Source organism: Bufo bufo, chromosome 6 (assembly GCF_905171765.1).
Source record: "Bufo bufo chromosome 6, aBufBuf1.1, whole genome shotgun sequence".
Lineage (NCBI taxonomy): Eukaryota > Metazoa > Chordata > Amphibia > Anura > Bufonidae > Bufo > Bufo bufo.
Genome location: NC_053394.1, coordinates 401,242,797 through 401,259,759, shown reverse-complemented (window position 1 = coordinate 401,259,759; position 16,963 = coordinate 401,242,797). Strand labels below are relative to the sequence as shown.

Genomic DNA, 16,963 nt, shown 5'->3' with positions numbered 1-16,963 from the left:
CCCCCAAAAGGCCCTATAAGTATGTGCTGAAAAATAAAGATGTCAGATATTTAACAACCTATGTTGACTCACGGTTGAGATTTATCTCCTGATCAGAAGCAAACCGGATATTCATTGCACAGGGAAATATTCATGGCTTGGAGGTCTGATGCCTCATCTTATACCAGCATAAACCTGCCTGAGAAAAACCGCTAACACTCTATAATTACACTTTTTGTGAGGCAAGGTAACAAGAAATAGCTGTTTTGGCACCATTTTTTATTTTTTATTTACAACATTCATCTGACAGGTTAGATTATGTGTTATTTTTATAGACCAGGTTGTCACGGACGCGGCGATACCCAACATGTATACAATTCTTTTTATTTATGTAAGTTTTACACAATGATTTCATTTTTGAAACAAATAAAAAATCATGTTTTAGTGTCTCCATAGTCTGAGAGCCATAGTTTTTTCAGTTTTTGGGCGATTATCTTGGGCAAAATATGATTTTTGTGGGATGAGATAACGGTTTGATTGGCACTATTTTCGGGTGCATATGACTTTTTGATCGCTTGCTATTACACTTTTTGTGATGTAAGGTGACAAAAATGGCTTTTTTTACACCGTTTTTATTTTTTACGGTGTTCATCTGAGGGGTTAGGTCATGAGATATTTTTATAGAGCAGGCTATTACGGATGCGGCGATACCTGGACAGTACCAGGACATCATGCCGTACTGGTAGGTCATGTGTCCCCAAGAGGTTAATGGAAATACTTCCAAGTGTAAATTCATAGAGGTTTAAGACAATGATATCTGTGGCTAAAACATATCCTACATTTTTATGGCTTCTCCCCAGTGTGAATTCTCTGATGTTAAGATCTGATTTCTGAATAAAACATTTGCCATATTCTGAACATAAATATGGCTTCTCCGCTGTGTGAGTTCTCTGATGTATAACAAGTTCTGGTTTAAGGCTACAACTTTTCCAAGTCTGAATATGAAAATGGCTTCTTCCCTGTATGGATTCTCTGATGCTTAACAAGATTTGATTTCTGGATAAAACATTTTCCACATTCTGAACATGAAAATGGTTTCTCCCCTGTGTGAATTCGCTGATGTTTAACAAGATCTGATTTCTGGATAAAACATTTTCCACATTCTGAACATGAAAATGGTTTCTCCCCTGTGTGAATTTTCTCATGCATAATAAGCCTTGATTTATTGCTAAAATATTTTCCACATTCTCCACATGAAAATGGTTTCTCCCCCGTGTGATTTCTCTGATGTTTAACAAGATTTGATTTCTGGATAAAACATTTTCCACATTCTGAACATGAAAATGGTTTCTCCCCCGTGTGATTTCTCTGATGTTTAACAAGATCTGATTTCTGACTAAAACATTTTCCACATTCTGAACACGAATATGGTTTCTCCCCTGTGTGAATTCTATCATGTATAATAAGACTTGATTTTTTCCTAAACCATTTCCCACATTCTGAACATGAAAATGACTTCTCCCCTGTGTGAATTTTTTTATGTGAAATAAAACTTGATTTATCGCTAAAACATTTCCCACATTCTGCACATGAAAATGGTTTCTCCCCCGTGTGACTTCTCTGATGTTTAACAAGATCTGATTTCTGACTAAAACATTTTCCACATTCTGAACACGAATATGGTTTCTCCCCTGTGTGAATTCTATCATGTATAATAAGACTTGATTTTTTCCTAAACCATTTCCCACATTCTGAACATGAAAATGACTTCTCCCCTGTGTGAATTTTTTTATGTGAAATAAAACTTGATTTATCGCTAAAACATTTCCCACATTCTGCACATGAAAATGGTTTCTCCCCCGTGTGACTTCTCTGATGTTTAACAAGATCTGATTTCTGACTAAAACTTTTTTCACATTCTAAACATGAAAATGGTTTTTCCCCTGTGTGAATTCTATCATGTATAATAAGATTTGATTTTTTCCTAAACCATTTCCCGCATTCTAAACATGAAAATGACTTCTCCCCTGTGTGAATTTTCTTATGTGAAATAAAACTTGATTTATCGCTAAAACATTTCCCACATTCTGCACATGAAAATGGCTTCTCCCCCGTGTGACCTCTCTGATGTTTAACAAGATCTGATTTCTGACTAAAACTTTTTTCACATTCTAAACATGAAAATGGTTTTTCCCCTGTGTGAATTCTCTTATGTGTAATAAGACTTGATTTCTTGGTAAACTGTTTCCCACATTCTAAACATGAATATGGTTTCTCCCCTGTGTGAATTTTCTTATGTGAAATAAAACTTGATTTATCGCTAAAACATTTCCCACATTCTGCACATGAAAATGGCTTCTCCCCCGTGTGACTTCTCTGATGTTTAACAAGATCTGATTTCTGGATAAAACATTTTTCACATTCTAAACATGAAAACGGTTTTTCCCCTGTGTGAATTCTATTATGTGTAATAAGATTTGATTTGTTGGCCAACGGTTTCCCACATTCTAAACACGAAAATAGCTTCTCTCCTGTGTGAGCTCTTTGGTGTATAGTAAGACTTGATTTCATCCTATAGCATTTCCCACATTCTGAGCATGAAAATGGTTTCTCCCCTGTGTGAATTCTCTTATGTGTAGTAAGAATAGATTTTTTCGTAAACCGTTTCCCGCATTCTAAACATGAAAATGGCTTCTCCCCTGTGGGAGTTGTTGGATGTTCACCTCTTCTATGTCCTTTAATTTGCTTAACAGTCTGTGATGAATCAAAAGGCAGGACTTGTTGAAAAAGATCAGATGATTGACTGTTGCATTGCAAGGCTGAGGGTGTATCTGGGAAAATGACATATACTTCATAAGCATCTTGTACCAGAGCATGATCATTTTCTTTTAAATCTTTAGGTATCGGAAGTCCCTTTGAGCTCATGATATAGTCATCTGCCAAGAAAAAAAAAATCATCATCATTTATTCAATTCTTAAAAAAGTGGTTTGCATAAGAGATCACAATCTAAGGGTAGACTTCGGGGCAATGACTAGTACATCATGATGTTAGGCCACCAAGCTATTCTCTTGTAGTTTTCCACTTCTGCCTTGATGCTAGCATCTTCATAAGTTCACATTTCAGTGTGTCTATCACCAATCCTTTTTAGTGAAATGGACAGTGGTGTCTGTCTCGCACACTCCCTACATCTACATGCACTTTAGCACAGAGGGCAGAGGGAAGAAGTAGTATGGTCACGTCATGTATAATGAAGTCATGGCTATGAGCTGACATACATTTACAGTATAATTTTGCCAGGTTCTGATGTGATTTATTAAAAATCTGTTGGGTCAGGATATCTTGAAATAGTTTTTGACAGACACCAAGTATCTGGTGTTCAGTGGTAGACTTTGTAACCGTTTAGCTTGCTCTGATGTTGGATCTGCCATTACAATCCTCCAAGCAATGCCGAATTAGAAGACAAACCCAGAATTCTGAACAACACTGTGGGATGTCATATACTGTACTAATTGTGGTCAGAAGTTATATTAGAAAATAACTATACTAAATGTTTTCTATTTGTGCAATTTTTTGAACTTGTAGATTCTCTATGGAGTCAAAGGTCATCATAAGGAGAATGGCTGGGATGTAACCAAACAGTGGATAAGATAGGAGCATAGTTAGAAATGTAGCCAGGTATCAGAGCCAAGCGAAGTATAATGGGTAGTAGGCAGACAATTTGAAGAACGGGACAGGAGCGCTTTCGTGAAACAGCACATAACGGACATTTCTCTACACTCTTTTTGATGAATACTGTTACACAAATATGAACATGCCCTTAGTATCCTGTTTTTTTATTTTGTTTTTCAGGTGATTGGTTTTATTGTGTCACCTTTCATATGGAACATTTTAATGCTTTACAGATTAAAAGTGATGTTTTATATGGATTTAGCTTTGCCTCTATAGTTGAATTCAAATAGAAACTGCACATGCCTGTCCAACAGGTAAATCTGCAGTTGCCCGGGATAGGGTGGACCCAAAGCTACTCTGGGTCCTCAGGACACTGTTGAAGTGTTACCACATGTTGCGGCTCTTCAGAAGGAATTCAATGCAAGCATATAGGCATGACTAAGCAGCTTATCCAGACAAAAACAAGTCTTCAGACATAAACAACAGAGTTGAACCAGACAGTCAGAAGGTCGGTGTATCTGCTTTTTACCCTTCAGGGTAGGTAGGTAGAAAGTCATAAAGTCTCTCAGTATTAGGCCGAATGCACACGGCCGTGGTATCCCGGCCTGGCATCCTGCTAAGAGCAGGAGCGCACAGCGTCATTGGATGCTATGACGCCATGCGCTTTATGCAGCCGCTGCACTACAGTAATACACTCGTATAGATCATACGAGTGTATTACTGTAGTGCAGCGGCGGCATGAAGCGCTCTCAGCAGGATGCCAAGCCGGGATACCATGGACCGCTCACAGCCGTGTGCATTCCGCCTTAGTATTGGATATGCATTAACCCTTTCCACAGTGCTGTGCAGCTATAGCGTATATTGCAATAAACATATAAATGTAGTTCAAGAATATGAAACCATATAAGTGCACACAACAGTATAAATCACAGTACAAGTTAACCCTTCAAAGTGCAATAAAGTAGCATTTTGATGGCTTTGCATAGTAGCCAAAGAGGCAAATGTCTACAAATAACTATAGTCCAAAGTCCACACACTCTTAAGGGCGTTTTACATTGGCCAATAAGTGGGAACAAATGTTTTATTGCTGATAGATGCTTGTTATGACATTGAATTCTGCCATGTAAAAAAGGTGCAATTGGTTTATCGCAGTACATTTTTTAAACATACATCAAATGTGAGGTTTTATTGCTTTATTTAGTGCTTACTACTCACCTGGGCAGTTGTCTGTAGGAATGTCCTCTGTACTCTGCTCATCACCCCTCACATATGCCTCTGTAACATATATAGTGTTCAGATCTTCACCTGGATTCTGAATCTGTAAAGCAAATATTGTAGAAGTCATCAGACGGTTGTAGAAGTCGTGTGGAATATATTGTGTGATCAGAAAAGATCATTAATTATCATGACGGCCAAAAATGACCGGACAGTAGAAGTTATGTGACACCAATATCTGCAGGTCTCCTGTATAAATATTCCAACCAGAAGACTCCATAACCAGAAAATAGTGAGAAGATCCAGACAACATGTAATGTCTATAGTCAGCTGTAATCTCCACCTTTCTCATTATACAAGGATAAAACATATAATACTGGTGGATAAAACAAGACTGAACACAAGATCTTCACAGCCTTCTACAGATCATAGGGAACATTTCATGATAACTTATCTCCATCTACCTGATTATCCTGTGGGACATTGTGATGTTCTCCTGAACCATCCTGTGGAAGAAGAGGACTGGGACATCTCTCCGGTGTTGTTCTCTCTTCTTTAACTATAGGAAACACATCCAGTGACTGAATTCATTCCTTACATACAGATAATGAGAGGACATGTGCATTTAGTCGTGTTTAATACCTGGTGATGTAAGCAGCTGGTGATCCTCCATCATGACGTCCTTATACAGATCTTTGTGTCCTTCTAAATACTCCCACTCCTCCACGGAGAAATAGACAGTGACATCCTGACACCTTATAGGAACCTGACAACACAATGATACAGTCATTACTCAGATCCCTTCATAGTGTTCCTGTGTAATGTCCCAGCATTCCCAGCAGTGTCACCTCTCCAGTCAGCAGCTCAATCATCTTGTTGGTGAGTTCTAGGATCTTCTCTCTATTGATTTCCTCATGTATCAGGGGGTGAGGTGGAGGCCCTGTGATTGGGCTCAGGGTTCTTCCCCATCCTGCAGACACAGGGTCCTGACAGCGCTCACTAGAGGTCTTCTTCACTACTGTGTAGTTCTGGTTATGGAGAGAGAAAGTAATAAATATTAGTTATTGAGCGCGAATATTCGAATTACAAATATTTATCGCGAATATTGCAACTTCGAGAATTTGCAAATATTTTGAATATAGTGCTATATATTCGTTTTTTCGAATATTCGTAATTTTTTCCATGTGAAGTTATGATTCCTCCCTGCTTAAGTTGCTTGTCAAGCAACTTAAGCAGGGAGAAATCATGACTTCAGATGGAAAAAAATTACGAATATTCGAAAAAACGAATATATAGCACTATATATTCATTTTTGACCCACGCCTGTATTGATCGCATAATATTTGCATATTGCGCGATCATTACCTTGCTGATTTTCGAGTAAAATAAAAGAATATAGAATATAACAAATAATTCAAATTTGGAAATATTTGACGAATATTCTATAAAATATTCGCGAAATATCGCTAATTCGAATATGACCCCTGCTGCTCATCACTAATAAATATCATTCCATACATACAGAGTCCCTCACCTCTCCAGTCATGTCCATCTAACATAGATAAGATGATGTAATGTGACATCATCAGAATCTCTCACCTCTCCAGTAAGCCGGAATAGGATCTCTAGGGAGAGATTTATTATACTCTCCGCCATCTTGTCTCTGTCCTTATTCATCCTTGACGGGTCAATCAGAAGAAGGCTCTCATATAGAAGATATCCACTGAGCGGATCCTGTATTGTAGGAACTTGAATGGAAAGAAGATAAGACAATGGAAAATCCTACAAAATCCGATATAAATACAGTTACTGGAGATAAAATGGGAAAACATTAACCCTTTCATGATATAGTCAGGTTTATTTGTAATGATTATTGGTGTTGCTTTTACTTAACATGATTATGAGATTCTTACATTGTTACACATTTTATTCTGTCGGTTGTACATTTTCTTTAATACATTAACCATATACAAAACAGTGTACAAAACTGGTGCGGAACTGCGCCACAATTACCACAACTAAATTGTACAGCAGCAACTGCACTGTTAGCCACTTGGCCAGGTGAGAGTTCAGCTTCCGCACAACTGGATTGCTGAGGATGTAGAGTTGTTTTCTGGCCACACATTTTATTATTGATCACTGACTAAAGAGCGTAGAAGGAGGAGTCTGAGCAACAGATGAAGTATCTGATGAGGACAGACTTGTTGAGGTTGCTGGCCAGTTCTATTTTCCTACTTTATCTGGTGATGTGCCTCATGTGCATAGAGCAACATGGCATTTTAAAAAGAAAATTTTTCCCAACAGCTGGGCAGAAATAGTACTACTAAGCACGGAACTACACCACATTTACCACAACTAAGTGGTACGGCAGCAACTGCACTGCCAGGCACTTGGCCAGATGGTGGTTCAGCTTGTAGACAAGCTAGATGCTGGTTGAGCAAAGTTTTCTCATGGCCACACCTTTCGTTATGGATATCCCATGACAGATTAAAGGACGAGCAGGAGGAGGAGTCGGAGTAAGAGAACACTGATGATGACGACAAGGACACCATACTGCTTGGGATGCTGGCTGGCTTCCACAAAAAAGACCAGGAGGAGGAAGACAGAGGACACACGTGTTCCAATTCAGAATGCTGTCCAGTTATATTTTCCCACAAGATTCAGTGATGCCGCCTCATGTGCTAGAATAGAGCCCTGGTACCCATGTTTGTGTCTTTAACCCCATGGCTTATTTTAACCCTTTCTACACTAGGCCAGTTTTCATTTTCCTGCAGAGGCAATTTTTTGCAAATCTGACATGTGTCACTTTATGTGGTAATAACTTTGGAACACTTTTACTTATCCAAGCCATTCTGAGACTGTTTTCTTGCGACACATTGTACTTTATTTGAGTCAATATATTTTTCCTTTATTTATAAAAAAAATCCCAAATTTGCAAAAAATTTTGAAAAATTCACAATTTTCTAAATTTGAAATTCTCTACTGTTAAAGGGCTTCTGTCACCCCACTAAACAGTTTTTTTTTTGTGTACTTATAGTCCCTATCATGCGATATTACTATACCTTATGTTATTAATAATTTTCGTTCAGTAGATTTTGCAAAAAACTTACTTTTATGATATGCTAATTACCTTTCTACCGTCACCGAAGTAGGGCGTCTACTTGCTGGTAGCAGCCGCAGAAAACCGCCCCCTCCTCTTGTTGATTGACAGGGCCAGCCGCGATCTCCTCCTCCGGCCAGCCCTGTCAGCATTTCAAAAATCGCGCGCCTGTGTTTATTCGGCGCAGGCGCTCTGAGATAAGGAGGCTCGCCTCCTCAGCACTCCCTCAGTGCGCCTGCGCCGATGACGTCTTCTCTTTCGGTGACGGTAGAAAGGTAATTAGCATATCATAAAAGTAAGTTTTTTGCTAAATCTACTGAACGAAAATTATTAATAACATAAGGTATAGCAATATCGCATGATAGGGATTATAAGTACACAAAAAAAAAAAACAGTTTAGTGGGGTGACAGAAGCCCTTTAAGACAGCTAGTAATGCCTCATAAAATTGATAGTTATCAGTCATCATTCCTCATATTCCTGTTTTATGTTGGCATCATTTTGTAAATGTAATTTTATTTTTTAGGACGTTCGAAGGCTTAGAAGTCATTTTTTAAAAATTTTCAACAAAATTTCCAAAACCATTTTTTTAAGCACCAATTCAGTTATAAAGTGATTTTGAGGGGCTTACATAATGAAAATGTGATACCCCAGAGTGGCATTACCACCTTTGTCTGGCTCCCCCACCAACTTCAATGGTGTATCCTGTGTCATTTTATACATCTAGTATCATGTCCTGCATAATGTGTATTTGTATTTCTTACTTTATCATGTTAAAGTGTAATGTGCCTGGTTTACCAGCAGATGGCGGCAATCTTGGCAGAGTTAGCTTCCCTGGAGAGGAACCTTCTAGTTCCATTCCAGCCCTCTCTAGAGAGGGAGGAGTTCAATGTTAGTAAAGGTTGGAGTAGATTACCCCCTTGAAAGGGGAAGCAGCAGGCCCTCGTCCCTTCTGGACGAGCATGCAGAAGTCAGTCTAAGCTACCCCATCTTGGGGAGAGGGTTGTGTCTAGAGCAGTCCCTGCAAGAGGAAGGCTGTGTGTTGGTCAGAAGAGCACTGTCTGCTCTGCTGGGCCCAGAGGCCTAAGCCGAGTGCCTTTTAAACCAGGAAGAAAGATTCCCTGGACAAAGATGAAGAGAGAAAGAGCTAAAGGCAAAGATAACAGAAAGAGACAGATCAAGATAAAGACAGATTACAAAGAGTAAGAAGTTGCAGCATACAGCAGAAAGCAAAAGGAAAGGTTCCTATTTAATCCAGCCAACATAGCAGTGCTGAAAGAGTACAGATGTAGCAGAGCTGATTGTGTTTGCCTGCCAGAGGTTAAGCCCAAGTCTGCTGATAACCAAGAGAAAGTTGGAAGATTGTTTCCTGATGAAAGTTTGCCATGTAAAGCTGTTAACTACTTTAATACAAGTCTGGATTCCATTTCTTCTACCAAATTCCTCAACTGTTGACCCTTTTATCACTGCTTCGGGCGACGCCTGGGGTTCCGGAAATCCAGGTAGGAGCACTGTGACAAGTGCAAAAGCCGCACCTAAAGGGACACTATAGGCAACTCTTACACCACTCTGGCAATCCTACACCTGGGTCCCACAATCACCTTCTACATAGGGGGATCTAATCCCTCGTTGCTGAAATGCAACTGGCGTCACGACAAACTCTAAAAACTCACATAACACCTGTAGAAGAGACCCCTGGCTCCGGACCGGCCCGTTGCAGAAACCACCCATAAATGACCCCATTTTAGAAACTAGACCTCTCAAATTATTCAAAACTGATGTAATAAACTTAGTTAATACTTTAGGTGTTCCACGAGAATTAAAGGAAAATGGAGGCGAAATTTCAAGAGTTAATTGTTTAATGCATATATTTCATGTTAATCAATTTTTTCTTGCAACACAGCAAGGGTCAACAGCAAACTAAACCTCAATATGCATTACTCTGATTCTGTAGTTTACAGAAATACGCCATATGTGGTGGTAAACTGCTCTATGGGCATGTGGCAGTGGTCAGAAGGAAAGGAGCGCCATATGGATTTTGGAGGCAGATTTTGCTGGAATTGTTTTTGGGCACCATTTTGTATTTGAAGAGGCCCTGACGTACCCCTACAGTGGAAACCCTCAAAAAGTGACCCCATTTTGGAAACCACACTCTTCAAAGAATATATTAAGGGGGGTACTGAGCATATTGACCCCCTAAGCGTTTTAAGGAATTTGAAAACACTTGGCTGTGAAAATGAAAAGTTTTAATAAATAAAATGTTGCTTTAGCCCCAAAATTTTCATTTTCACAAGGGGTAACAGGAGAAAAAGCACCCAAAATTTGTTTCATATTTTCTCCTGAATACGGAATCACCCCATATGTGGTGGTAAACTGTTGTGGGGGCACATGGCAGGACTCAGAACGGAAGGAGTGCCATATGGCTTTCGCAGTGCAGATTTTGATGGATTGGTTTATGGGCGTCATTGGTTTTTATTTTTTGAGTGATTGACTTATGTGGGGGCTCATTTTTGCGGGATGAGGTGACATTTTCGTTGGCACCATTTTAGGGTACAAAATACTTTTTGATCCCTTGGTATTACACTTTGTGAAGCAAGGTGAAAAAAAGGCTGTTTTGGCATAATTAGAAAAATTTTTTTTTTACAGTATTCACCTGAGGGGGCATATATTGTTATATTTTTATAGAGCAGATTGTTACGGATGCACGATACTCAATATGTCTTTTTATTTTTGTTAATTTTTACACAGTAAATGCATTTTTGAACAGAATTAAATCTTGTTTTTGTGCTACCATTTTCTGACTGCCCTATTTTTTTTATATTTTTCTGGCGATTGTCTTAGGTAGGGTCTCATTTTTTGTGGGAAGAGATGGAGGTTTGATTGGTACCATTTTGCGGTACATAAGATTTTTTGATCGCTTGGTATTACACATTTTGTGAGGTAAGGTGACAAAAAATGGCTGTTTTGGCATATTTCTTTTTTTACAGCATTCACCTGAGGGGGCATATAATGTTATATTTTTATAGAGCAGGTTGTTACGGACATAACAAAAATAAAAATGATAGACACATTAGGTATGTCCGTAACAACCTGCTCTATAAAAATATAACATTATATGCCAAAACATCCATTTTTTGTCACCTTGCCTCACAAAATGTGTAATACCAAGCGATCAAAAAATCTTATGTACCGCAAAATGATACCAATCAAACCTCCATCTCTTCCCACAAAAAATGAGACCCTACCTAAGACAATCGCCAGAAAAATTAAAAAAATAGGGCAGTCAGAAAATGGTAGCATAAAAACAAGATTTAATTCTGTTCAAAAATGCATTTACTGTGTAAAACTTAACAAAAATAAAAATGATAGACACATTAGGTAAGTTTTAAACAGTAAATGCATTTTTGAACAGAATTAAATCTTATTTTTGTGTTGCCATTTTCTGAGAGCCATATTTTTTTCTTTTTTGGGCCATTGTCTTAGGTAGGGTCATATTTTTGGCGGGATGAGATGACTGTTTGATTGGTACCATTTTGGGCTAAATACGTCTTTTTGATCGCTTGGTATTACACTTTTTGGCACTGGTTTGTTTTTGTTTTTTCTTTTAGTGACAGGGTGAATCATGTGATATTTTTATAGAGGCGGTCGATACGGACGCAGCAATAGCTTATATGTATACTTTTCTTTTTTTCCAATTTTTTTTTTATACTTAATTATGGGAAAAGAACGCTTTTTTTATTGAAACTTTTATATTTTTTTATTATACAAAACTTTATTTTCACGTATTTTTTACTTTTTGTTTCCCCCCACAACTTTTTGGGGTCTGATACCCTGTACAATGCATTACAATACTTGTAATGCAGTGTATTACTTGTAATGCAGTGTATAAAAGTTTATTACTCACTGTAATACATTTACAGCCTTTCTGCCTGTGAGATCCAGGAGGCTGGATCTCACAGACTTACATGGAAGGCAGCCCCGATGCCTGTGGAAGCCTTTCCTGCCATCGGGTCCCTGTCATAGCAGTGCAGGGACCCGATGGGGAAGGGGAGGTAGCTCCCTCCCTCTACACACCCTGCGGTCAGCACTGACAGCGGCATAGTGAGGGTTAATGCGCCGGCGCATACAGCAGGGGTCCGGCTAATGGGAACAGCCGGTCCCCTGTAGCTGATAGGGCGGGCGCAGCTCCTACACCCACCCGATCAGCGCGCCATAGTACTACGCCGCTGGTTAGGATGTCACTTCCCGCAGCGCGGTATTATTACAGTGCTGGTCAGGAAGGGGTTAATCCTGCAGATCTGTGTTTTTTTGTGCTGGCCTGATGGAGATAAACTTGCATTACAGGAGATACTTGCACAGATCTAGAAGCAGCCGAGCTTGGCATAAGCCTGACACGTCTTGTGCCTTTGCTCACAGAATCAGAAGTATCACCAGGTCCTGAGCTGACCAGGAGATCTGCCCCCGTCACTCCTCTTGGAGGTTTTGGCCTTCCGTTACCTCTGCTCTTTATTGCTGCTACAGCCACCACCCTCCTCATCTGATGTCTCCTCTTAATCATCCCGATCCAGCTCCTAGTTCCTGTACAACACACAATTATCATCAAAGTCCTGTCTCCATCACTTTTATCAGACTGTAAGGGTCCATTTACACGTCCACAATTTCATTCCGCATTTTGCGGAACGGAATTGCGGACCCATTCATTTCTATGGGGCACTTCAGGATCCGCAATTTCGTTCCCGAAAAAAATAGAACATGTCCTATTCTTGTCCGCAATTGCGGACAAGAATAGGCATATTCTAAGTGCCGGCAATGTGCGGTCCACAAAATGCGTTACAGACGTCTGAATGGAGCCTAATAAGTCATCCTCAGATCATTGACCCTCCTCCCAATTCCCTCCTCTGTATTTGGTCTGAGTGCCACTGTCACAACCACTGCCCCTACCTCCATCACCATGGCTACCTTGTTGACCTCAATAATAATGTGGAACTTATCGGCAGCGAGGGAGAACTGTGGTGCTGCTACTGCTGCTTACATTACTACCTACATGCTAACTCTGGGAGGCATTTTGCACTCTTAGGCTGAGTTCACACGAGTGTGTCCGGATAAGGTCCGGATGCATTGCGGCAAACCCGCACGAGTAGGTACCCCATTGCAGTCAGTTTTGACTGCGATTGCGTTCTGTTGTTCAGTTGTTCAGTTTTTATCGCGCGGGTGCAATGCGTTTTGCACGCGCGTGATAAAAAACTGACTGTGGTACCCAGACCCGAACTTCTTCACTGAAGTCCAGGTTTGGGTTCAAGGTTGTGTAGATGTAATTATTTTCCCTTATAACATGGTTATAAGGGAAAATAGCATTCTTTAATACACAATGCTTAGTAGGTGGTCAATTGAGGGTTAAAAATAAAAAAATAATTAACTCACCTTCTCCTCTTGATCGCGTAGCTGCCGGTCTCTTCTTACTTCTTTAATCATGAACTGCCGGCTAAAGGACCTGTGGTGACGTCAGATCACATGGTCCAATCACATGGTCCATCACCACGGTGATGGATCATGTGCCATCGGGTGCCATCGGGTCCCCGTGCGGCTATAAGGGGGACCCGATGGCATGGAAGGCAGCACGAGGCCTTCCTTAGGCATCGGCGCTGCCTTCTGGTGACGAGCCTGTGAGATTCAGCCCCCTGGATCTCACAGACAGGAAGCTGTATGAGTAATACACATTGTATTACTCATACAGCCAATGCATTCCAATACTGAAGTATTGGACTGCATTGTAAAGGGGATTAGACCCCCAAAAGTTGAAGTCCCAAAGTGGGACAAAATATAAAGTGGGAAAAAAAGTTGAAAAAATAAAGTAAAAAAAAAAAAAAGACATTTCCCCCAAATAAAGTAAAAAAATATTTGGGAAACAAAAAAAAAGGTAAAAGTTGACATATTAGGTATCGCCGCGTCCGTATAGACTGGCTCTATAAACATATCACATTACCTAACCCCTCAGATGAACACCGTAAAAAATAAAAACTGCTAAATAAACAATTTTTTTGTCACCTTACATCACTAAAAGTACAACAGCAAGCGATCAAAAATGCGTATGCCCATCAAAATAGTGCCAATCTAACCGTCACCTCATCAAAAATGAGCCCCTACGCAAGACAATCGGCCAAAAAAAAAATATATCATTTTTTTGCTTTAAAAAAGCTGTTATTGTGTAAAACTTTAGTAAACTAAAAAAGTATACATATTAGGTAATCGCTGCGTCCGTAATAACATGCTCTATAAAAATCTCACATGAGCTAACCCCTCAGATGAACATCGTAAAAAAAAAGTTTAAAAAAAGCCATTTTTTGTCACCTTACATCACAAAAAGTGTAATAGCAAGCAATAAAAAAGTCATACACACCCAAAAATAGTGCAAATCATCCCGAAAAAAATGAGCCCCTAAACAAGACAGTCGCCCAAATAATAAATAAAACTATGGCTTTCAGAATGTGGAGACACTAAAGAATCATTTTAAAAAAAATGCTTTGTTATGTAAAACTGAAATAAACAACCCAAAAAAGTAGTCATATTTGGTATTGTCGTGTCCGTGACAACCTGCTCTATAAAAATACCACATGATCTAACCTGTCAGATGAATGTTGTAAATAACAAAAAATAAAAACGGTGCCAAAACAGCTATTTCTTGTAACCTTGCATCTCAAAAAGTGTAATATAGAGCAACAAAAAATCATATGTACCCTAAAATAGTACCAACAAAACTGCCACCCTATCCCGTAGTTTCTAAAATTGGGTCACTTTTTTGGCGTTTCTACTCTAGGGGTGCATCAGGGGGGCTTCAAATGGGACATGGTGTCAAAGAAACTGTCCAGCAAAATCTGCCTTCCAAAAACCGTATTGCAATCCTTTCCTTCTGCGCCCTGCCGTGTGCCCGTACAGCAGTTTACGACCACATATGAGGTGTTTCTGTAAACTACAGAATCAGGGCCATAAATATTGAGTTTTGTTTGGCTGTTAACCCTTGCTTTGTAACTGGAAAATCTGCCAAAAAAGTGAAATTTAGAAATTGTATCTCTATTTTCCATTAATTCTTGTGGAACACCTAAAGGGTTAACAAAGTTTGTAAAATCAGTTTTGAATACCTTGAGGGTGTAGTTTCTAGAATGGGGTCATTTTTGGGTGGTTTCTATTATGTGAGCCTCGCAAAGTGACTGCAGACCTGAACTGGTCCTTAAAAAGTGGGTTTTTGAAAATTTCTAAAAAATTTCAAGATTTGCTTCTAAACTTCTAGGACTTCTAACGTCCCCAAAAAATAAAATGTCATTCCCAAAATGATACAAACATGAAGTAGACATATGGGGAATGTAAAGTAATAACTATTCTTGTAGATATTACTATGTATTATAGAAAAAAGAAAAAAGACCTCGGATATCCCAGAAACACAAGGAGGACAGTGCCTACACAGTATAAACGTGCTGTAACATCCGAAACGAGGTAACTCGGTACAAGCTCCGAGTACAATAACAAAGGGAAAAGGAAAAAAGCTCAAAGTACCAAAAATAACAATTAAATAAATATTTTATTGAATCAAAGACATGATTAAAAACGCACATACAATTGATGCCAAGGACAGGGTAGGGGGAACAGGGAAGGAGAAAACAAGCGCCACCCTGGATGAACACACAGGTCTCACAGTACATACAGAAATGATAATAGGGTCATGAGAGAGATATGTATATAAAGTACAATGACCAACTCATGGATCCGATGTAGCAAGATATATATTAGATAGTGTGAGGTAAGTATAGATCAATGGGAAAACCAACCATGGCTGTGGTGCATGGTGTGCTGACCAAAATAATAATACAGAAATTGTGTAAAGTCAGCAAAACAATAAATAAAAGACAAGTGAGGAATCTCAGCATCGGCAGCACAGAGCCGTGGGAGGGAGACTATGATCTAAAACTTACCAAAGGTGGACCAAGTGTGGACAAGAGAACCAGGATGGCGCTACCCCAACGCGCGTTTCGGCGTGCCTTCATCAGGGGGTAACGCCATCACTGTGAACCAGATATTTAAAGTCTCCTTGGACCAATGGAAAAAGTAGCACTTACTCGTCCCCAGGTGTGTTGATGGCCTGGCACACGCAAATCGATTACTGAAACATCCGGCAACCCCACGGCCGGCGTCCCGTCGGCACGCCCACATCACGTGATGAAGTCACCTGATCGGGCGGCATCGGCGTGAGGACGCTCGGGCGTGAGGCGCCGGAGGCAGCATCGAATGACGCGCGCGCACACATCACAGAAGGGGAGGAGGAGCAGGACGTCAGTATATCAAGATGTAATTCTCAGCAGTAGAATAGATAAATGAAAAAGGGGGCCAAACAATACATGCATTACCCCAGCAAATGTATCCATGCTAAAAAGCCGAACATCTACTCATCATGTGATATCAAAATTCTCATAATTACACAGCATATAAATAAGATCATTTAAAATGAATGCATAATAATAACGATGTAAAAAATAATAGATAGCAACCGAAATACAATGATCGAGATAATTACAGACCATGATTTTGAAATAGAAACATGAAACCAGAAACAAATTATGATTAAAAATATATAAATCCAAGCCATGATCGCAACAAGTAGCAAAGAAATTCTTTTATAAAAGGAAAAAATAATAATAATAATAATAGAGTGACAGACCGCATGATATCCATGCCGTGACTCAATATGAATATGAACTAAAAAAGTGCAAAAGTGCGTGTAAATAAGTATAAAGGAATTTTTTTATGTGTACGCATTCCCTCCAAAGAGGCCACAAATGCATGATCAAATGGTGGATAGATGGCAAATTGAGTAATCTACCCACAGTCATACATATTAGCCAATAATTCAATGGATCAATGATGATAATGAAAACATAAAAAAGTGCAAAAAGCAGACGATGAAGACATAATAATAATATGTGAATAAATAAAGAATGATGATGAAAAGTAA

The 16,963-nt window shown here is 39.4% G+C and overlaps 2 protein-coding genes across 3 annotated transcripts in view; both read right to left on the bottom strand.

The window, feature by feature from the left end:
• Positions 1-5,753, bottom strand: part of LOC121004521 (zinc finger protein 260-like) — a 114,830-nt gene extending 109,077 nt beyond the window's left edge. For both annotated transcript variants that reach the window (XM_040436788.1, XM_040436789.1), the window contains exons 1-2: positions 5,507-5,753; positions 5,329-5,423 (exon numbers count right to left, since the gene is read on the bottom strand). In XM_040436788.1, the coding sequence (XP_040292722.1) occupies positions 5,329-5,423; positions 5,507-5,654 (243 nt within the window). In that variant the 5' untranslated portion in view covers positions 5,655-5,753. The remainder of the gene's footprint in view (positions 1-5,328; positions 5,424-5,506) is intronic.
• Positions 811-4,994, bottom strand: LOC121004275 (zinc finger protein 260-like). Its single transcript, XM_040436437.1, has 2 exons — positions 4,865-4,994; positions 811-2,915 (listed from the first exon to the last, which is right to left on the bottom strand). The coding sequence occupies exons 1-2, from the start codon at positions 4,992-4,994 to the stop codon at positions 958-960; spliced, it is 2,088 nt and encodes a 695-aa protein (XP_040292371.1). The 3' UTR covers positions 811-957.
• Positions 5,754-16,963: the final 11,210 nt, after the last annotated feature.

What these genes read in the sequence shown, in the direction of transcription:
- LOC121004275 (XM_040436437.1), bottom strand. Translation starts at nt 4,994, where the DNA reads ATGACTTCTACAATATTTGCTTTACAGATTCAGAATCCAGGTGAAGAT. An exon ending in TCCTACAGACAACTGCCCAG is followed by an intron (nt 2,916 to 4,864) that starts GTGAGTAGTAAG and finishes TTTTCTTGGCAG; the next exon opens with ATGACTATATCATGAGCTCA.